A 24,295-nucleotide genomic window follows, 5' to 3' on the forward strand; every position below is an offset into this window, starting at 1 on the left:
TGAATGAACGAATGAGCGATTGAATGAATGAACCAATGAGCAATTGAATGAATGAATACATGTATGAGCAATTGAATGAATGAATGTATGAGCGATTGAATGAATGAATGTATGAGCAATTGAATGAATGAATTAATGAGCGGTTGAATGAATGAACGAATGAGCAATTGAATGAATGAATGAATGAGCGATTAAATGAATGAACGAATGAGCGTTTGAATAAATGAATGAATGAGTGATTGAATGAATGAATGAATAAATGAGTGATAAAATGAATGTATGAGCGATTGAATGAATGAATTAAGGAGCAATTGAATGAATGAATTAATGAGCGATTGAATGAATGAATGTATGAGCAATTGAATTAATGAATGAGCGATTGAATGAATGAATTAATAAGCGATTAAATGAATTAATGAGCGATTGAATGAAAATGTATGAGCGATTGAATGAATGAATGAATGAGCGAGCGATTGAATGAATGAATGTATGAGCAATTGAATGAATGAATGAGCGATTGAATGAATGAATTAATGAGCGATTGAATGAATGAATGTATGAGCAATTGAATGAATGAATGAGCGATTGAATGAATAAATGAATGAATGAGCGATTAAATGAATGAATGAGCGATTGAATGAATAAATGAATGAATCAGCGATTGAATGAAAATGTATGAGCGGTTGAATGAATGAATGAATGAGCGATTGAATAAATGAATAAATGAGCGAATGAATGAATGAGCGATTGAATGAATAAATGAATGAATGAGCGATTAAATGAATGAATGAGCGATTGAATGAATAAATGAATGAATCAGCGATTGAATGAAAATGTATGAGCGGTTGAATGAATGAATGAATGAGCGATTGAATAAATGAATGAGCGAATGAATGAATGAGCGATTGAAGGAATGAACGAATGAAAATGAATGAATGCATGAGCGATTGAATGAATGAATGAGCGATTGAAAATGAATGAATGAATGAGCGATTGAATGTATGAATGAGCGATTGAATGAATGAATGAATGAATGAGCGATTGAATGAACGAATGAGCGATTGAATGAACGAATGAGCGAATGAATGAACGAACGAATGAGCTGCCTTAATAGGACTTCTTCTCATTGTTTCCCTTGAACAATGTTTCAAGAGAGAGAAACATTAAGAAACAGTAAGAAACATTGTTCAAGGGTTATCAAGGTGATCACTTCTAAAGAGACATGTGTGCAAGGTCAAGCCTTAAGAGAAAGACTGCCCTGAGGAGACACCAAAAGTAGAATTTATACCCAGGATTACTGCAACAAATTTCTAACAGGGGAAACATCATTTCAAAGGAAACAAAAATGCGGTCATCTATGAAAGCAGGTGTTTTTTTAATAAAAACCCAATATTTATTTCAACACATTTCAATGAAAATATGTTGTTTCAAGGTGGGGAAAATGTGGTATTTCTGTACAGGTGGTTGCCAGAGCAGGTTTGGCTGTATTTCTTGTATCCTTTGATCTGTATTGAATTTAGTGACATTACTATAAATAATTCCACCCAATTCTAGATCTTCTTGCATTTGTTTATATACATGCCTTAAAGATACTCTGACAAATGGAAGTAGAAAACTAAATAAACAAACAAAGTAACATTGCACACGTGGGATTCTATTTGTAATAAAGAATTGACATGTCAACTTTTGCACTTTGCCCAAGATTATAAATGTTTTGATAACAGATCAGTGAGAAAATGCCAAATGTGGATTCATAGGATACTTTACGAGTAGGCCCATTTACATTGCAGGAAAAAAAAGGGTTTGAAAAACCGTAAAAAATCATTGGTGTTTGCTTATTTCATTTGTTTTTGTCGTTTTTTGGTGTGAATTGCGCGCATGTGCCATTCGTCGCTGCTCTGCATGCATTGGCATAAAAGCAAGGAGAGTCTTGTGACAAAAACCTGAATAGGTCCCCTGTGTCTTGAGCACAAGCATGTGCACTGCCAAAATGGGTTGAGTTTTGGCCGGTATTTCAAAAACCACACTCTCCTCTGAACAATGTTATAGAGTTCCTTAAAGCAAGGTGGGATAAAAAAATAAATAAATGCAAGGAAAACGTCCTTTTACGTTAATATCTTCTCAAGTTTTCTGCAGAAAGGGGCCTTAACGGGGCATGGCCCCCTTAACTCATATCCTGCCATGAGACTGCTAGCGCGCTATTGTTATAGTGCTCTGTGCATGCGAGCGAGCTACCGTTTGTTTGCTTTGTGCACGCTAGCACGCATATGTAATAACAGTTATTGTTCATGCCCATTGCACCGTGCTGAGTGCTCTTGCAGCGCTATTGAAAGTACTATCACGTGCATCAGATTATCGGCTTTGGATTACACGTCTTTGTATACAACAGTCAGATTGGATTTTCTCAAGTAATTCAGCGATATGTTTTTTGTAAAGATTTAAATAAAACGCACTTGAACCAACCTAAAAATTAACTTGGCACGCAGGAGATTTGTGTCTGGCACAATGGGGATTGGCACTGTGGCACTGGGTGCATTGTATGGGTGGCAGCTTAACCCATTGCTAACGGGAACCGGGTGACTCCTGTATTAAGTCTATGGGAATGAGAGAATTTAGGAGTCAACAGGTTAAGAGTTAACCCCAGACACCCATTTAATCTTCCTCCTTTTGGGGAATTTCCCTGTCTCATCCCTGGTGTTTATTGGTAGAATTTTACCTAACAACTTGTAATGAACCTCTGGAATGTGGGGGAAACGAAAACGCAGCTAATGTGTGTACACTTCCCACACTCTGTCCGTTTGTTTGACATCTTCTCCTTCTGATATGTTTGTTGGGAAACAGAAACTGACCTGAACAGAATGTTGAGTTATTCCTGATTTGTAAGGATTATATGAAATCCGGGTGTGTTGTATTTTTTTCGGATTTTTTTTTTTGTAGTTGCAGATGTGCCATGATTTATCTTCAAGCTTTATCAGGCATCAACTTAGTACATTTTAGTAAAGAGACACAGAAGCAGATGAAAGGAATATGCCATTTTTGCAATTTAATCCAATTTAATACATTTATCTATAACGGGTGAACAAAATCGTTTAAAGGGCTTGTCAGACCTTAAAGTTAATAATTAATAATAATAATAATAATAATAATAATAGTGGGTTCTTGTATAGCGCTCATGTCAGTCAGATTTGACCCTCCTGGCGCTCCCTATTATTACCCTGGCTTTAGCACGGCTGCCATACGGCGCTCTAGCATTTCAAGGAATAAATTCCTACCAGGTACCCATTTACTTCACCTGGGTGGAGTGTGGTAGATCAATGCCTTGCCAAAGGACATTAGTGCGGCGGCGGGACTCGAACCGCAGACCTTGCATTCCAAAATAACAATTAAATATTTGAGGGGGCCCTATGTCATTTAATTCAGGAAGATCTATCCTGCGTACACAACAATAGCCAATGCACTATCCACATATTTTTCAAAAATGGAGTGATTTATCGTTGTAGCTATTGTTCACGGCATTGTTTTCAGAAACCGTTTTAAGTATAAGTTCACCAACGTCCGATTACTGTACGTGTTAATATTAATTGACACCGTTACAATGGGATGTCGGTGAGCTTGTACTTATGACGGTTTTGTGACGGTTTTGTGAAACGATTCCCAGGCCTTTACCAGTTTTCATCCTCCTCATTAAACACAGCTACCCAACTCTGGAGCTCTTATCGGCAAGGAACCCAAACATTCCTATCTACGTAGGCGATACATCCATGCCTGTTTTCTGTAAACTCAAGCAGAGTGGAGTCAAACTCAACAACATCAACGTTCTCAAGTTTGGCAAGTGGCACGAGGTGAGAAAAAATACAGAGTAATTAAAGGTAAAGGCTAGTTCTGGTAATGCGATTGCATTGTGAAAGAAACGTTGTGGAATCGATCAGAAAAGGTTGATCATCTAGCATATAAGTACTGGTGTTTACTGCAAGATTCTGGAATCATCAAAATGATTAGAAATTTGGCCCAGTCTTTAATAGTAAAGTCACAAGCACTGGACACAGAAAGATGTATATGGGACTACGTGACACGTGCGCGATATCTATCCGGTCCAGATAGATATAATAATTTACCAAATATATCAATTTGTAGGCGGTTTCCTGGCAAAATTTGTATCATCACGTATTAGTCAAAACATATTCTTTCACATGGTTGGTAATAAGATCTTCCATTTCATTTTTTGAGAGGGGGGCATTTCCAAAACTGGTTTTTACCTTTAATGCCTTGTTTAGATATGATGCAGTAAACCGGTGCTCTGACTTTTACTCCAACTACAACTACTCTAGGCATATTAAATGTCATCGTAGGTATAAGGTTGCAATTTTGTTTAAGGTTGGATTTAGGGTTAGGGTTAGGTAGAGTGTTGGGGGTCTTGGGTTGAGGTGAAGAACTAGTCACGATTTTGTTGGTGTTGGTAATGAAACGTGGAGCAATTATCAAAGGAGTGTCGTACAACAGAGGAAAGCATACTGTGAAGATATAAACTTCGCATGCATGAAATTTTTAATAAGCAAATTGTTTTCCAAGTGGTTTTGTAGATTTGTGAAAGTTTCATGCTCAAAATATTTGAATTGCAAAAACTTAATTGTCATGAAATAAATAGCTCACGTTTATATAACTCAAAAGTTTCATGTTATGAAACTAGTTTTTATCAATAGCCCTTTGTGGATGTGACATGGTAAACTGCTTAAGGAAAATGCTTTTCTATGTAATATATAACCTGTCGAAGCCTAGTGGCTATCACAAATCGTCATACTATATAGAGTGGTGAAGTGTGACGTCATCAAAAATCTATTTTTAGAATTTCTCAATTTTTTCTTCATATTCCGAAAGAACATCAAAAATAATGTCCAAATGTCGAGAACCAATTGAATATGTTAAGTATTGGCTGAGATATGACCATCTGAATGAATATATGTCCTATGGGAACTCAGTGTTATATGCTCTGGCTCCTAACCTTTAGGAGCCAGAGCATATAACACTGAGTTCCTATGGGGAGTATATTTATTCAGATGGTCATATCTCAGCCAATACTTAACATATTCAATTGATTTTCGACATTTGGTCATTATTTTTGATGTTCTTTCGGAATATGAAGAAAAAATTGAGAAATTCTAAAAATAGATTTTTATGACGTCACAGCTTCGGTACTATAGCCTTGCCCCCACGTATAAACACCTTTAACATGTAAACACCATGAACATATATACATAAAAATACCATTAAACATATAAGCACAATAATATTCGCTCAAACCTTTATAATCAATCATGTCCAATATCTGTAAATATGTCAGTAAAATGTGATATTTGTATTCGGCCACCTGGTTGCATAGAAGTGTTGATTGGAGCAGGATTCATACCAGAAACATCTGACCAAATATAATTTCATTTGTTTGGAGAAGGCGGGGCATATATTCTTGTCGTTTTACACAGAGTTAACCCCCTTCCTCCCCCCCCCCCCCCCCCCCCCCTTCCCCAGCTCAATAAAGATAATATGAGTGATGGAATTACAGGCTGAAAGGCACTACCCAATACAGTCAAACATGCCTTAGTGACCACCTGTCTACAAAGACCATATTTTTTGTTTCCCTTGAAAACGGTTTCCCATTGAAACATGTACTATTAAAGGAACCTGTCTACAAAAACCAGATTTTGTGTTTCCCTTGGGCGGTCGCTATAAACAGGTTTGACTGTACCAGAGCAAACATACAAAATGAAAAGAAGAGATAAATAAGCCTGACAAATGTGTCCCCCCATATTGTGATAGAAGTGATTTGTTTAAATAAAAAAGCTCTAGCTTATTTATGCCAGGAAATGATAGTAACACAATCTTGGCAGGTTGCCAAATGTTTAATTGAATGTGTTTAATTGAATACTTGGACAATATAAACATATTTTCCCCTCCCTACTCCAAAAGTTTCAACTAAACAAAGAGGAAGAAAATGTGAAATTGGAGTGAGTAAATAGTGAGTAACATTAATTTTGTAAATCTGTTGTTGTTGTTGTTGTTTGGTATTATCAGCGTTTCATTCTTTTTTAGAATATTAACGCCCTTCACTCTTATTAAATTTTTTTGTTTTGTTTACTGTTTGGAAATTTGTATTCTTCGAAAATCATAGTTTTTTTATAATATGATCTCAGATCCACTGGTCCATGAAAGTTCATACTGTACACGTTTTATTTTGTTCTACTCTCCTACCAAATTGCATTTATTTATTTTTTAATTGACCACTTTCGTCAATGTCTTGTTCATGTACGTGTCCTGCATTCTTCTTCCTTTTCTTTGTTCTTCCTATCTAGGTCCTTTCCTCTTGCCTGATTCCTTTCAAATTTTGTAGGCGCCATTTTGTCCGTTTCTGGTCCGTTTTAAGGCCCTTCTTACTTCCCATCTCCACTATCTTACATCCTACAGACTTCTCACAAATTCCTCTCCATAGTCTAAGAGATGCTCTTTCATCTGTTAGTGCCACAGCTGGCGTCATGACATGTTCCTTGTTCACCATTATCCTATTTGTTTTGCACGCAGTGCTTGCGAGCACTTTCTAGGTCTCTTCCCTTATCCAAATTCCTTTCAAAGGTGTAGTCTCTAGCATCCCATCAAGGTCACTGAAATCTATGTTCTCCGGAATCACTCATGCGTGACTGCCCATGCGCCATTTTGTACGATTTGTGCTGTTCTAGAGGCCTTTCTTTCGCCCTACCTATCTCCACTATCACAGAAGCTACAGATTTCTTACAAATTGCTCTGGATAGTCCGAGAGAAGCTCTTTTGTTCGACACATCGAAACACAGGCTTTATTGAAAGTATATCGTTGTAACACAAATGCATGTCTAGTCCTTCTTCTTTGCATTGGCGACTTGCGTCAATGTCTTGTTCGCATTCGTTCCGAATTCTTCTTCTTCCTCAAAATCCCATTCATTTTACACTTTAGTGCTTGTGATCCCTATTTACATGTGTAGGTCGCTTCCTCAAATTTTGTATTTGTAATCTCTGATATCCAATCTAGAACACCTGCTTCTTCGTTTTCCAAAATCACCTACACAACCATCAAGACGCCATTTTGTCGGTTTCTGGTCCGTTTATTAAAGGCATAAATTAGTATTGTCCTTGAAGTTTGAAGTTTGAAGTTTATTTTTTCCACAGGAGGAGAAGAAGAACAAGCGAAGAAAGAAGAATTTAACTTTGATTTTCACAGATAGAACATACTGTACATGACATATTCAGGATTCCTGCAAATTTCTAACAAATTGCTCTGGATTGTTCGAGAGAGGCTCTTTCGTTTGACACTAATAGAGACACGTACATGTATGGGCGTCAATGCATGCACATCATTCTAGTTTTATTTGAATGTAGTTTAATAACCAAGTTTTATGTTACAATTTTCTTTGAATACTATATAACGGCACAGGTACGGAGGAAGTCTCTCTCTATCTAGCTACTTAAAGGCCAAGTCCACTCCAAAAATAACTTAGTTTCAATAGAAGCAAAAAAATAAGACAAACCGATCAAAAAAAAGTTTGGAGTGGACTTGTACTTTAATATAGACCTGTGCAGAAGCAGTGAATTATCTTTCATATCACCTGTCTGTTCAAGGCCAAAATTCAATCAAGCATTACTTTGTGTACCAAAAACCATTACTATATTCTATGGGGGCAGATCTTTTGCAGTTGCGGGACGAAACCTTTGGGAACAATCTTCCCAAATTCATACGACAGGCACCCACTTCTACAACATTCAAATCTTTACTAAAAACGCACCTCTTTGGCCTCAATTAATTACCTTCAACTATTCTTACTTACGTTATTTGTTTTGACCATGTTAGCTATCTTTTTATTATGTTTAATGTTAAGTTAGTCATTTTAGTAGTTATAAGATTTGTATTTTTCTCGGTGTTGATTCCTTTTATGTGATTATATTTCTCGTCATTCATGCTTGTACAGCGCATAGAGAAACATTTGTTTATTATGTGCTTTATAAATATTATATTATTATTATTATTACTATGTTAAGATTGAAGGTTTATTTTTAATTTGTGTTACATACAATAGATACACTCTACATGTACAAAACATGGTATCTGTTATCATGTGTTTTTGTTATGACTGGCTAACTGAATTTCCTTCCTTTGTTGCGATAGATCAACAAGGATACTCGTTTCATGATCATGATGGACGGCGTTCATCCCGATATGGATACCTGCATCCTGATAGACTACAAAGGTAAACAACCTTCCTTCCTGTCTTCCTCTTTGTCTTCTTCTTCTTTTTTGCATTGAAGTCTTCCTTCAATGCCTTGTTTTTGTTCGTGTTCTTAATTCTTATTCTTCATTATCTTATTTTTCTAAATATATACATGGCCATGGTTAGGCCGTGCGATCGCCTGTTAACCCTATTTAGCCCGGGCTATTTTGAAACTGCATAGCCCGGGGGGGGGGGGCTTCTCAGGCCCCCCCCCCCTATGATCTCGGCCGTGAAACGACCGATCGCCGCGAAAATTTGCATACATGTCAAGTGAAGTGTATAGATTACTATGGTAATTTCAATTTTTTGAAAAATTCACTCATTTGCATATTTATGGTAATTTATGCAAATAAGGTCATCAAATTCACATTTTTGCCCATAAATCAGACATTATTCATATTTAAGCATTCTTTCTCACTACATATATTTGTTAGACCATTTGGAATAATAATACAACACAAAAACTTGAAAAACCAGGGTTATTCTTTATGTTATCTATTGTTTTGATAATTTCTTATGTATTTCTTTGTTTTTTTAACTCATGTATTTTTATTGTTTTTGTTGTTTTATTTAATTTCCAACTATAATTCAACTATTTTGACCCCAAAATAAACACCTTAACTATAAACAAGACCAAATAACCAATGTTTTATCTCTTTATTTGAAAAAATGAGATTTCCATATGTTTTGTACACAAATCACAAAAATGAGCGATTTTCGGGCTGACATGCAAAGACAAAAGGTCATGTGACTTTGTAATGGTAGGTCCGATTTTCGAAAAATTTCTTTCAAAAGATGCGCAAGACTCGAAAGAAAAAAGTCACAAAATTTCAGTGCAAGATTTTCTTGCGTTAAAAAATTATCGCGAAAAATGTCGAGGGGGGGGCTTCTCAAGCCCCCCCCCCCCCCGGGCTAAATAGGGTTAAGGGTACAGGTTCCTTCTTTTTTGCATTGAAGTCTTCCGTCAATAGCTTGTTATGTGTTCTTAATTCTTATTCTTCTTAATCTTATTTTTCAAAATATATACATGGCCATGGTAATGCCGTGCGATCGCCTGCTAAGGATACAGGTTCCTTCTTTTTTGCATTGAAGTCTTCCGTCAATGGCTTGTTTTTGTTTGTTTACCTAATTCTTATTCTTCATAATATTATTTTTCTAAATATATACATGGCCATGGTAAGGCCGTGCGATTGCTTGTTAAGGGTACAGGTTTCTTATTTTCCATTGTGGGCAGGTATGATTTCGTAATGTAACCAAATGTAATGCATGTGTCTTTGAGAAGTGCCTTGATGCGAATTTATTTTATTCAACTGTTACAAGTAATTGCATCTGAGTATTTCTACACTGTGTATATCAAACCCACAGGCCATCTCATCCTGAACACAGTGGACTGTACCAATCCTAACGGGGGTCGCTTACCCATTGATGTTGACATCATGCTAAGTGACTTTGCCGGGGGTGCGTCGGGCTTCCCGATGAACTTCTTTGGTGGGAAGTACACAGGTAAGTGAAGGGTAGCTCACCAGGGGCGTGTTTCACAAAAATCCTAAGTCGAACTTAACTCTAAGTATAGATTATAGAGAGCCATCTGTAGCCTTGATTCAAAAGTGAAAATTCAATATTTTAATTTTTTTATCAATTCCACATCTAGAACATGAAATCTCCTTGATAATAGAAAATGTGAATGATTTTAATCAAAATGTTGTGCTTTTAAAAAAAACTTTTACAAAATATTTTCATATATATGCTAATAGCTTTCCATAATTATTAAGTCCAACTTAGGAACTTTTTGAAACACCCCCCATGCTTTTTTTTACTCCAATCCGTTTACACAGAGTTAGCATCCTTGTGGCTCCAAACAGAAAATGCAGTTTGGGTTAGCGTTGAAATGGGATTTTAGGTTAAGTTTAGGTTTAGGATTATGGTAGGTGTACGTAAGAAGTGTTTGGTCGTAAGTTCAAGTTGAAAATTCATGAGTGCACAAAGTTGATCGTGGAGCAATGATTAGTAGAGCATCTATGAGTGATGTTTGGCTTGAAGGGGACCAATCACCAAAAGGAAGAAAAATAATGTATGTATGTTACATCAGGAGGTGTGAGATCACATCCCCAAAATAAGATCATAGTTTAATGAAGGTCAAGATGGTTGTTTCTGTATTGCTGTTTGTTGTTTGTTGTAGTTGTTATTGTTGCTTTTTGTTTTGTTTTTTCCTCAAATGAATGTACTTGGCTCATTTCATTTCAGGTGTACATGATCTGGATATTCATATACAGTAAGAGTTACTAGCAAGAGAACAATCGACCAGTATTGATATTTGAATTTATTTGATTGCATACATGTACATTATTGCATATTTGATAACATACATGTATTTGATTGCATATTTCCAGTTCTTCATTATTAGGATTATTCTGATCACAGTTGAGTGGAAGGAGCAGTTTTTCAAGACAGAACATAGCAAGCCACTGTACTACAAGACCCAGGTTGTCAGCATGTTTACCCACCCATATTGATATTTGAATTGAATTGATTGCATACTTGATTGCATATTTGATTGCATACATGTATTTGATTGCATATTACCTTATCTCTATCATTGGATTATTCTGATCACAGAGGAGTGGAAGGGACAGTTTATCAAGCGAGAACGTAACAAGCTACTGTACTACAAGACCCAGGTTGTCAGGGATGTTAACCCAACCATTATGATATTTGAAGATATTTTGATTGCATATATGACTGCATATTTGATTGCATATTTCCTTATCTCTATCATTGGATTATTCTGATCACAGAGGAGTGGAAGGGACAGTTTATCAAGCGAGAACGTAACAAGCTACTGTACTACAAGACCCAGGTTGTCAGGGATGTTAACCCGACTGTCTTCTGCCCCTTCGCTGGCTACTTTGTTGAAGCACATCCATCAGACGGGTAAAAAATTAAGAAGCTATTTAGAGAATTTTTATGCCTCCGTTACGAAGTAGCCGGGGGTCATGAGGTCAAAGGTCACAGTGCTCATTATGTATGCAAAAATAGCTTGTGATCGCGTTATCTCAAGAACGATTGATGGATTCCTGCCAAACTTACATCATGTATGTATCTTGCAGAGCTAATGAATTGGATTAGATTTGGGGGTCACAAGGTCAAATGTCACAGTGCTCATTATGTGTGCAAAAATAGCTTGTGATCGTGTTATCTCAAGAACCAATTGATGGATTCCTGCCAAACTTAGGTCAAGCATGTATCTTGCAGAGCCAATAAATTGGTTAGATTTTGGGTCATGAGGTCAAAGTTCAAAGGTCACAGGGCTCATTCACATCATTAGAACCGATGGACACATTACCATCAAACACAGGACATGTATGTACCTTGTCGAGCCAATGAATTGATTAGATTTTGGGGTCATGAGATCAAAGGTCATGGGGCTCATTATATATGCAAAAATAGCTTGTAATGATGATATTCTGAGAACCTGTTAATAGATTACAATTAAACTTGAATTTGACAAATTGCTTCTCTTTTGGTTTTTAAAATCGCTCTAGGGCGGAGGCTTTTATTGTTTTTCTTCTTCTGTTTTTGAAGGGAAGTAGGTGGGTACCTGGTACGAATTATTTCTTGAATGCACCGAGTGCTATGGTTGTTGTAGCTAAAACTGGATTAGTAATATCCAAAGAGACATTATATCATCATGTATGTACTTTACAAGAACATACAGCCATTATTATTGTCTCATGACTATATAGATACATCCGAGAGACGAACACCAAGAACGATGCGGCCTCTCTCAATGCTCTGATCAACAAGTATTCCCCGGAGATCAAGACTTGGACCCCGAGACCTGGAGCCACGCTCGATTTACAGAAAGCTATCCAGGGAGACAGGTAAACAACCTATTTTTTTAACTTGGTGTATGCACAGATGAGGGGCTTGTTTTTGTTGGACTTTCCGTCCGTGGTTGTGCTGGAGGTAATATGTTTTGGGGTTGTCCGTCCGTCTGTCCCGCTACTCGTTACCGTCATAGCCTGTGAGAAATGTGAAAACCAACTAATGGATATTAAACAATTAAACAAACTTGGAGGAGTATGTATGAGCATGCAAGGATAAACTGAGTAGATTTAAGGTGAAGGAGGTCAAAGGTCAAAGATCACAGGGTCCTAAAAGTGTTTTAAGATGCCAGGAAATACATTGTTACTGCAATAATTTGAAAAGCATTACTCTAAAGCAATTAAAAGCAAACCTGGAAGAAGTATGCATGATTATGCAAGGATGAATTGATTATATTTTGGGTAGAAGAGGTCAAAGGTCACAGGGTCGTTAACAAAAACTGGGCTCAAGTATGTTAGAATATTAAAAGATTAAGTTCAAACAGTTTAGGTTAGTGGGGTCAGATGTTAAAGGTCACATAATAATTTACCAATGAACAGACTTGTTGGCATAGTCATATTCAGAGTTGCCAACCAGTATGATTTCATCGTATTTTGTACAATTTTTAGAAATAAAGTTTGACAGTACGAATTTTCCTCAATAAAATATGATTTTCAAAAAAAAAAAAAAAATGCTAAAAATTGGAATGTGCTTGTGGATTTTTGTGTGTGTGCCATTCCCCCATGTACAGTATCCTACAAGCATCTCTTACGGATGTTTAGTGGTTCACCGAACACACCAGTCATGATGAAATCATGCATATTCAACCAATGGTCTATAAAACATACACTTACATGCAGCTTATTGGTTCATTGAACTATCATTCATGACAAACTCTTGCATATTCAACAAACAAAAAAACAAAACAAAAATTTTTTTTTTTTATTTATATGTCAACAAAATGTTTGTAAAACGGACTCAAGCACAATTCTTCGAAATGTCGACGAACACAGTCTAACAAAAGGAAAATACTAACCAATCAAAAATAGAATTTTTATTTTGAAAATAGGATATTTTGGGGAAAAGAATAGAATGTTTGTTCAGTTGAGGTTGGGAGCTCTGCACATTCGAGACGGAATTCTTATTCATCCGGTTTTTGCAGATATTTTGTGTTTATTTTTGACTGTCAAGAGACCTACAGGTGTAATCAATTTTTTTAAATAAATTTTGTTGAAAAAATCAAAGTGGGAAATATGAGCCTGAAACATGTCTAATCTGTAGGTGTAATTGATTTTTGTAAATAAAGTTTGTTGAAGAAAAAAAAATCGAAGTGGAAAATATGAGCCTCAAACATGTCTAATGCATCTTTTTAAAAATATTATTGATCAATATAAGAAAATTGACATGTGTCTCGGACATGTTTTGATACCCATGCAAATATATATCGCCTCTGAAACCTTTTTTGTGATCTGCTCAAATGTGATACTGTAGTCTCTGTTATCAGACCTGTTCTTACGTTGCAATGCATTATCATCATTTGAACTACCCACTATTCTATTTCGATCTTATTTAAACTCCTTTGTTGATTTATAATGGACATGTGGAATGCAAGAACAGTATGGAGCATACTTAAAAAGCAAAAGCTGAGATATTTTTAGATGATGAAAAAAGATGATGAAGTCAGACATTGACTTGAAGGGAGGCGAGTTGGCTCAGTCGGTAAAGCGTCCGTCTGTCGAACCAAAGATCCCGGGTTCGCGAAACTCCCACCCAGGCGGATGACTAAAGCCTGCGTTGTGTGCTAACGTGCCCCCTTCCCTTGTTCATAGACGCAGGTTATGTCAAGTGGAAAACACTCCGTCCCTCGGATAGGATGTTAAATGGAGGCCCCGTGTAGAGAAGAATCACTACCTTTGCACGTTAAGAACCCACTGCACTATTCGTATAAGAGTAGGGGGAAACCCCGGTGTTAGTGGTCCACCTGCACACACCCCCCCCCCCCCCCCCCCCCTCAGTATAGTATGATAATACTCTGTAAAGAGGTCTATACTCAAAAGGAAGAAGAAGGAAACGCATGATTGTGAAGAAAAATGCAGGTGGCTTTTGATGTGTAAGTGGCATCATGAACATACGTTCAAGCTTGCGTATTGACTTTAGATCTTTTCAATTGCCAAATACATGTACATTACTCAAATCACTTATTTGCAGTCTAGCTATTGTTCACAAATATGCTGATGTTATTTATGGTCTTTTGTGAGTACACATCTGGAAGCCCATTTGCAAATTTAAAGAAAGACTTGAGTTCTGGTTAAAATGAAACATCATCTTTGAAAGAATCATTCCAACAAAATATCGTAGTACAAATGTCATCTGAAAAGGATTGCTCTTCAAGTAATATAATTGTATTCGTTGACTTCACATGTTTTTATAAAAGTGGTGAATAAAGTCAATTCAAGTCAGGTCAAATGTTCTCTTATTTTGCTAGGTATGATAATGATCATGCACTTTGTTTTATGAAAAAAGAGAGAATAGGTAAAATATTCTCTCCTAAACAAATTTTCCCTTTCTTTATTCTCTCTCTTAAATAATATCTCCCTTACTGTATTTTCTCTCCAAAATGATTTTTTTTTTTCCTGTCTTAAATAATATCTCCCTTTCTCTATTTTTTATCCCCTAAATAATGTTCCCCTTCTTTATTTTCTCTCTTTAACAATGTTTCCTTTCTTTAATTTCTCTCCAAAATATTGTTTTCCATTCTTTATATTCTCTCCTATAATATCTCCCTTTCTCTATTTTCATCTCCTAAATAATTTTTCCCTTTCTTTAATTTTCTCTCCAAAATAATGTTCCCCTCCAATATAATGTTTCCCTTTCTTTATTCTCTCTCTCTTTAATGATATATACCCCTTTTATATTTTCTCTCCAAAATAATTTTTCCCTCTCTTTATTCTCTCTCTTAAAGATGAAGTTGAGTTCTGGCCATGCGATTGCATTGTGAAAGAAACGGTGTGGAACCGACCAGAAAAGGTTGATCATCTAGCATATAAGAATTTGTGTTTATTGCAAGGTTCTGGAATCATCAAAATGATAAGAACTGTGGCCAATTCTTGATAAAGTTATAAACACTTGCACAGAAAGATGTATATGGGACTACACGAACACGTGGCGTAAAAAGCCGGCCCCCCCCCCCCCCCCCCGATTTTTACGATGTTACATGCATATTTAGAATATGAAGGCATTTGAAGAGCCATGCTTTTCAGGGAACATGTCTTAACTGATGTTCTTCCACACTTGCATAATAAGAATGAGTAATTCTCACAAATTATTTTTCACCTCTTCCCAGAACTCAACCTTCTCTTTAAATAATATCTCCCTTTCTCTATTTTCTCTCCTAAATGATGTTTCCTTTCTTTATTCTCTCTCTTTAAAAATAGTTCCCTTTCTCTATTTTTCCTCTCATTAATCTCTTTCTTGAATAGTATCTCCCTCTCTATTTTCTCTCCAAAATATTTTTCCCTCTCTTTATTCTCTCTCATAAATAATATCTCCTTTTCTTTTTTTGGTCTCCTAAATGATGTTTCCCTTTCTTTATTCTTTCTCTCAAATAATAGTTCCCTTTCTTTATTTTCTTTATGAAGCATAAAACGCAGGTGGCATTTAATGTGTAAGTGGCATCATGATCATGCGTTCAAGCGTGGATATCAACCTTTTATCTTTTCAATTGCCAAATACATTACTCAAACCACTTATTTGCAGTCTAACTATTGTTCACAAATGTGCTTATGTCAAATATGGTCTATTGTGTACACATCTGGAAGCCCATTTGCAAATTTAAAGAAAGACTTGAGTTCTGGTTAAAATAAAAAATCATCTGTGAGGCTTGTCGTTCTTTTAAAGGGATCCGGTAACTTTGTTTCAGATTTTTCTGAAACAAAATCTTGGATTTAGCTCTTGCTGCAATGATAATTATAAACCTTTAGGTCAGTCAGGAACCCCATGACTTTTACAAGCTGATCGCCTGTCTGATTTAATATCAAGATATTTATGATTGGAAATCAAAATTCAATTTTTTTTTTTCCTTTCTCCTAAAGGGTTTTATAACACTACTGTCTATTGAGGAACATGAGTATGGTAAAACCGGTCACTCAGAGTTTTTTTACTTTTCTGAGGCACTTTATGAAGCACAATTTTTGTAGGGCTTCAATATTACACCGTATCACAGACACTGATAATACGTAGGGTCATGCATCTCAGATTTAAAATTGTTAAATGATGCCTTTAAGTTAAATGTCCTCTTATTTTGCTGGGTATGATAACGGTCATGCACTTTGTTTCATAAAAAAAAGAGAGAACAGGTAAGATATACATGCTTTGAGTTGAATTTGGAAAGGCTGATTATTTGGTTATGGTCAGATGTTTCTGTCATTAAAATACATGTACCAGTACATGTACTAAAATCCTGCTCAAAATCAGATATAGTATAACAGAAAATACTGCACACAGATATGTATGTCAGGTATGTACATGTATGTACTGTATGTGTGTACTACAGACACATGTAGAATTTCAAATTTGGTCCAAATTTTGAACTCATTTCTAGATTTGGTGGAAATGGATGAAGGCATGTATAGTGCAACCTTTTATTGTGACATTATGAATCCTAGACAACATCTCTGTTTGAAAATATGATAGAAGGATAACAATTACAAACAATAACATAAGGAAAGACAGTAAGAGAAATTGATACAGAATAGATGATGGAAAGATAGATGAGAAGATGAAAGATGGAAAGCCAAAGAAAAACATAAGAAAAACAGAGAGAGAACATGATAAAAGGAAAACAAAGAATAACACGAAGAAAGATAGAAAAAAATGACAGAATATTAAAGCGAAGAATAACATAAGAAGTGAAAAAAGGAGAAATTGAATAAGCACAGGGCCATTAGGTCATCAGGTAGAGAACGGGCATCGACTACAAACGAAAAGGGTTATACACTGTAAAGTAGTGAACAAGACAGGTTGACTGCAGCCAATTTGCATCGTTAGAGGACGGGAGCGCCGTCCTCGACCACACAAACGAAAAGGCCCCACTGCTAGCATGTGGAGTATTGGTCAGAGCATTCTCATATTAAAGGCTCTGCTGGTCTGTGCAAGAAAGAGAAACTTCCGTGTAGGCCGTTATCTATTCCACCACATACATTACAAAGATCTTTGTATGAGTCATCTTTTAAAGGGGCTGGTCAGCATTTTTTAAAGACCTCTTTCCTTTCTTTATTTTTTCTCCAAAATGATTGTTCCCTTCCTTTATTCTCTCTCTTCAATAGTGTCTCCCTTTGTCTATTTTCTCATCAAAATAATGTTCCCTTTCTTTATTCTCTCTCCTAAATATTGTTTTCCATTTCTTTATTTTCTCTCCAAAATGATTGTTCCCTTTCTTTATTCTCTCTCTTTATTCTCTCTCTTAAACAATGTTTCCCTTTTTTTTATTTTCTCTCCAAAATAATTTTTTTCTGATTTTTTTTTTATATTCTCTCTTTTAATGATATCTCCCTTTTTCTATTTTCTCTCCTAAATGATGTTTCTCTTTCTTTATTCTCTCTCTTAAATGATATCTCTCTTTCTATTTTCTCTCCAAAATATCTTTTCCCTCTCTTTATTCTCTCTCATTTATAATATCTCCCTTTCTCTATTTTCTCTCCTAAATGATGTTTTGCTTTCTTTATTTTCTCTCTCCCTTAAGTAATAGTTCCCTTTCTTTATTTTCTTTATGAAGCAAAAAAGGCTGGTAGCTTTTGATGTGTAAGTAGCATAATTATCATGCTTTCAAGCTTGGATATCAACTTTTTATCTTTTCAATTGCCAAATACATTACTCAAAGCACTTATTTGCAGTCTAGCTATTCTTCACAAATGTGCTTATGTCAATTATGGTCTATTGTGTACACATCTGGAAGCCCATTTGCAAATTTAAAGAAAAATTGAGTTCTGGTTAAAGTCTATCGGGAAAAATGAGTATGGTAAAACCAGTCACTCAGAGAGTTTTTACTTTTTTGAGGCACTTCTTGATCATTTTGAAGCACAATTTTTGTAGGGCTTCAATATTAAACCATATCACAGACACTAATAAAACATAGGGTCATGCATCTCAGGTTTAACATTGATAAACAATGCCTTTAGGTCAAATGTCCTCTTATTATGCTGGGTATGATAATTGTCATGCAATTATTTATTTTTTTAAAGAGAGAAAAGGTAACAAAGATATACATGCTTTGAGTTGAATTTGGAAAGGCCGATTATTTGGTTATGGTCGGATGTTTCTGTCATAAAAATACATGTACCAAAATCCTGCTCAAAATCAAATACAGTTCAACAGAAAATACTGCACACAGATAATGATATGTGTGGATGTCTGTATGTACAGACACATATGTAGAATTCAAATTTGGTCCAAATTTTGAACTCATTTCTAGATTTGGTGGAAATGGATGAAGGCATGTATAGTGCAACCTTTTATTGTGATATTATGAATCCTAGAAAACATCTCTGTATGGAAAAATGTTGGCCTTGCCGTGAAGCAAGATGGCTCAACGAAAGTATGAATATATATATATATATATATATATATATATATATATATATATATATATATATATATACACACAATGTCCTGTTCATGTATACGATGTACCTCTGTACTAGACCTTCTTTATTAATAGGGCCTTTTCGTTTGTCTCGTTCACATAGACGACGTCAAAGATGAGGCATCATTTCAGCGATTTGCGCATGCGTCGAGTCGTCTCACGTTGTCAAGCGAAATTTGAGAACGCATTCATCCACGATTTGAGGTTCGTCAGAAAACGAGTACCCGTCATCAAATCAAAGAATAACATAAGAGAATGTGATAGAACGAAGAAACAAAGAATAACATAAGAAAAGATAGAAAGAGAAAGTGATAGAATCATAAAAGCAAAGAATGACATAAGAGAAGATGATAGAAGGAAGAAACTAATTATAACATAAGGAAAGACAGAAAGAGAAAGTGATAAAATGATAAAAACAAAGAATATCATAAGAGAAGATGATAGAAGGAAGAAACTAATAATAACATTAAAGGAAAGACAAAAGAGAAAGTGATAGAATGATAAAAACAAAGAATAACATAAGGAAAGATAGAAAGAGAAAGTGATAGAATGATAGAAGCAAAAAATAACATAAGAGAAGATGATAGAAGGAAGAAACTAATTATAACATAAGGAAAGACAAAAGAGAAAGTGATAAAATGATAAAAACAAAGAATATCATAAGAGAAGATGATAGAAGGAAGAAACAAAGAATAACATAAGGAAAGACAGAAAGAGAAAGTGATAAAATGATAAAAACAAAGAATAACATAAGGAAAGACAGAAAGAGAAAGTGATAGAATGACAAAAACAAAGAATATCATAAGAGAAGATGATAGAAGGAAGAAACAAAGAATAACATAAGGAAAGACAGAAAGAGAAAGTGATAGAATGATAAAAACAAAGAATAACATAAGGAAAGACAGAAAGAGAAAGTGATAGAATGATAAAAACAAAGAATAACATAAGAGAAGATGATAGAAGGAAGAAACTAATAATAACATAAGGAAAGACAGAAAGAGAAGTGATAGAATGATAGAAGCAAAAATAACATAAGAGAAGATGATAGAAGGAAGAAACTAATTATAACATAAGGAAAGACCAAAGAGAAAGTGATAGAATGATAAAAACAAAGAATATCATAAGAGAATGTGATAGAAGGAAACAAGAATAATATAAGAGAATGTGATAGAAGGAAGAAACAAAGAATAGCCTTAGGACAGACTGAAAGAGAAAGTGATAGAATGATAAAAACAAAGAATAACATAAGAGAGGGTGATAGAAAGAAGAAACAAAGAATAACATAAGGAAAGACAGATTGAGAAAATGATAAAGAATGGATAATGGAAAGAAAGAAGAGAAGATGAAAGATGGAAAAACTGAGAAAAACATAAGAAAAACAGAGAGAGAAAATGATAGAAAGATAAAAACAAAGAATTACATGAAAAAAAGGTGATAGAAAGAAGAAACAAAGAATAATTTGAGGAAAGATGGAAAGAAAAAAAAGGATAGAATGATAACAATTACAAACAATAACATGAGGAAAGACAGAAAGAGAAATTGATAAAGAATAGATAATGGGAAAGATAGGAGAGAAGATGAAAGATGGAAAAACAGAGAGGGAAAATGATAGAAAGAAAACAAAGAATGACACAACAAAAGATTAAAAAAATCACAGAATAATAAGCGAAGAATAACATAAGAAGTGAAAAAAGGAGAAATTGAATGAGCACGCGCGTGGGGACCATTAGGTCTTCATGTAGAGAACGGGCATCGACTACAAACAAAAATGATTGTAAAGTAGTGAACTGGACGGGTTGACTGCATTAGAGGACGGGAACGCCGAGTATTAGTGTGAGTGCTTTCCCATTAAAGTCTCTGCTGGGACTGTGCAAGAAAAAAAATAAAAACTTCCGTGTAGATTATTATCTATTCCACCACATAAATTACAAAGATGTGTGTGACTCATCTTGTAAAGGGGCCAGTCAGCAATCTTTAAAGACCTCTTTCCTTCCTTTATTTTTTCTCCAAAATGATTGTTCCCTTTCTGTATTCTCTCTCTTAAATGATATCACCCTTTCTTTATTCTCTCTCTTCAATAATGTCTCCCTTTGTCTATTTTCTCACCAAAAAAAATGTTCCCTTTCTTTATTCTCTCTCCTAAATATTGTTTTCCATTTCTTTATTTTTTCTCCAAAATTATTGTTCTCTCTCTTTATCTTTTCTCATAATTGCTTAAATAATACTTCCCTTTCTTAATTTTCTCTCCCAAATAATGATTCCCTTTCTTTATTCTCTTTCTTAAATATTATTTTCCATTTCTTTATTTTCTCTCCAAAATGAGATTTCCCTTTCTTTATTATCTCTCTTAAATAATAATTCCCTTTCTTTATTTCCTCTCCCAAAAATGTTTCCCTCTTTATTCTCTCTCTTAAATTATATTTCCCTTTCTTTTTTTCTCTCCCCTAGTATTTTACCTTTCTTTGTTTTCTCTCTAAAATAATAGGGTATTGTCAGATGTTTTCTGTCATCAAAATCCATTTACTAAAATCCTGCTAAAAATCATATATTGTACAACAAAAAAAGTACTTCACATACAGGACTACAAACACACACGCATTCAAATTTGGTCCAAATTTTGAATAAATTTTTAGATGAAGGCATGTATAGTCAACCTTTAAATGACATTAGGGACTTTTAGATTTGCGTAGACTGATACGTGTGACGTCCATTCAAGGCATGCATTAAAAGGACGTCGACCGTAGCAATCCATATTGTCTTTGTGCAAATCTAAAAGCCCCAATTATGAATCCTAGACAAAACCTCTGTTGGAAAAGGTTAGCTTTGCCATGAGGTAAGACGGCTCAATGAACGAACCTATCAATCATAATAAATACATGCATATACACAATGTCATGCATACAATGTACATCTCTACCAGACCTCCTTTGGTAGAGCGTTATCGCATTCCGATCTCCCCTAGGGCTGTGCAAGGAAAGAAAATTCTTCAAAGACTGATTATTAATTCCACCACATACATTACAAAGACGTGTGTGTGACTCACCTCTTCAAGGGACTGGTCAGCAACTTCCCGTACATGTATGGTTGAATGAGACGTGTCCTCGTCCATCTGTCCACAGGCTACCCTTTCTTTATTTTCTCTCCCAAATGATGTTTCCCTTTCTTTATTTTCTCTTCCATATACTGTCTCCCTTTCTTATTTTCTCTCTGGAATAAAGTTTTTTTCTTCCCTTTATTTTCTCTTCAAAAGAAAGTTTCCCTTTTTCTACTTTGTCGTCCAAATAATGTTTCCCTTTCTTTCTTTTCCCCCTTTTCTTTATTTTTTCTCCCAAATAATGTAGAAGATTGGTCTTTATTATGTCGGTTTGAAATATGCTCTAGCAAATCACAATGTGCATTTCTTTGTTAAAATCTACATTATCTATGATCAGAGTTACAGTGTATATTCAGAGCCAGCTAAGAACATTTGTGTGTTTATTATCATATATGTCACATAAAATGCCTCTCAATTAGCTACGAAACTGCAATATATTGATTTATTCAGTTAAACCTGTCTATAGCGACCACCCAAGGGAAACACAGAGAGTGGCCTTTGTAGACAGGCTCCTTTAAATTAGTACATGATTCAATGAGAAACTATTTGCAAGGGAATCAACAAATGTGGCCTTTGTAGACAGGTGGTCACTAAAGCAGGTTTGACTGTAGTTATCCATTCACATTTATTTTGCTCCTTTTTTTCATGATGCAGTAATTACATACAAGAGTCGCCACCAGGCACAAAAGTCTTCAAGGATAGGTGAGTACATTTTACTTCATATTTGTAGTCGAGGCGTCGTGGTTCTCGTGGATACATTCAAGTCCCGCCACGGCATTAATGTCCTTTGGCATGACATCAATCTAAATTTGCCACTCTTTACCCAGGTGAAGTAAATGGGTACCCGGTAGAAATAAATTCCTCAACTGCCTTACCTCCTTGTCTTGGCAGCTCAGCTACAGCCCTGGTAATAATAAGCATAGTAAAGTATATTAATTTCCCTCAACATTTGGGAGATGTATTAATCAGCAAACATGGAACAAAATCATTATATTTTGGCATAATCAATGTGATATTTATATAATATTGAATGGCCTTGAGAGGAATATAAGGGTATATCCTACGAGCTGATCAGCATATTTCACGAGTCGTCACGACTGAAACCCAGAACCATGATTTCCAACGTATGTTTTTGTATTAAAGGCATTGTTTAACAATAATTTAAAGCTCACTTTTGTAAGGCTAAAAATATATGTGATCTTCCAATTTTACTGGTTGGCGATATTAAAGTCCTCAATGCAAATAGTATAAAAAATATATTTCCCAAGTTCTAAATATTCCAAGCATACTTGTGTAATGCTAAAAATGTATCTTTTGTTTTGTCTTTAAAAGCTGGGACTTTGAGAAGTACCTCAACGGGGTGAACGAGTCTATTGAGCATGAGATCTTCGCGTATCCTGAGTGGATCAAGGTCTACTACAAGTGGGCTAAATTCCACAGCTATAACTTGGTCGTGAGGGTGAGTTCTACTATGATTCTTGATATGTTCGGCTAAACTTTGACTTAGTTCATTCATGATGATGATCACTTTGTTCATTCATACATGTTTCATGATGATTTATTACATAGATACATTTAGATAGATAGATAATCAAATTTATTCCATTCATCATAAAAAACATTTAGATACAAAAACATACAAAACCACAAGATATATATATATAGTAAAAATAAGCAAACATTACATAAGATAATAGTACAATATAAGGTGATCTGGACAAAAGCATAGAGAAAAAAAAAGAATGTGAGTATTTATGTGAATTAGGAGGCAGCTAGAAAGGAAATGCCTTATTGGTGCTGCCACCTACAAAAAACTGAACTTTGAAATTAGGATAAGAAGAGAGTATGACAAGATCAGATTGAAGATTTACAGAATAAGTACATTGTACAAGCATATATATATATACCCAAAAGATAAACAACAACAACAACAAATTGTTTTTGTTTCTTACATTGACAACAACGGTGGTGTTTGTGACAATGGTGATTGAGATATCAAAGTGAGAATACTAACAAAAAGCCGCCTTATATTCAGCCACATATTTTTTTTCCATCCCTATTCCCCATTCATTTACACTGTCGGAAATGCTTTTATTTTGCCCAGTTTGATTACGTCTTGTGCGGACGAGCTGAACATGTTTGAGCCCTTTTTCAGACTCATACAAGCAATGTTGATTGCTTTTAAACTAGGCGCGTCTTCATCATCTCGAGATTGCCAAATAGCCCGCTATTTCTGATTTGGGAAATAATCCCGAAGTAACAAATCGCGTCTTCACTATCTCAAGATTCGACCTCGAAACTTGAAACTCGACCTTGAGAAATTAGCTCGAGATATTTTGCTCAGCGTTAGCGCATATTGCAAATCTTCGGTCTAGTGAAGACGCACAGGACAAATAGCTGGATATTTTGCCA

At 35.2% G+C, this 24,295-nt stretch overlaps 1 protein-coding gene across 1 annotated transcript in view; it reads left to right on the forward strand.

Moving 5' to 3' along the window:
* The window catches only part of LOC586677 (cytidine monophosphate-N-acetylneuraminic acid hydroxylase), an 81,490-nt gene that overhangs the window by 44,876 nt on the left and 12,319 nt on the right, over positions 1-24,295 (forward strand). Inside the window, exons 7-13 of the mRNA XM_030990320.1 lie at positions 3,695-3,842; positions 8,183-8,264; positions 9,651-9,788; positions 11,081-11,216; positions 12,029-12,166; positions 22,538-22,585; positions 23,216-23,342. Coding sequence (XP_030846180.1) covers positions 3,695-3,842; positions 8,183-8,264; positions 9,651-9,788; positions 11,081-11,216; positions 12,029-12,166; positions 22,538-22,585; positions 23,216-23,342 — 817 coding nt within the window. The remainder of the gene's footprint in view (positions 1-3,694; positions 3,843-8,182; positions 8,265-9,650; positions 9,789-11,080; positions 11,217-12,028; positions 12,167-22,537; positions 22,586-23,215; positions 23,343-24,295) is intronic.

This window comes from Strongylocentrotus purpuratus, unplaced genomic scaffold (genome assembly GCF_000002235.5).
Source record: "Strongylocentrotus purpuratus isolate Spur 01 unplaced genomic scaffold, Spur_5.0 spur5_scaffold_19, whole genome shotgun sequence".
Classification (NCBI taxonomy): domain Eukaryota; kingdom Metazoa; phylum Echinodermata; class Echinoidea; order Camarodonta; family Strongylocentrotidae; genus Strongylocentrotus; species Strongylocentrotus purpuratus.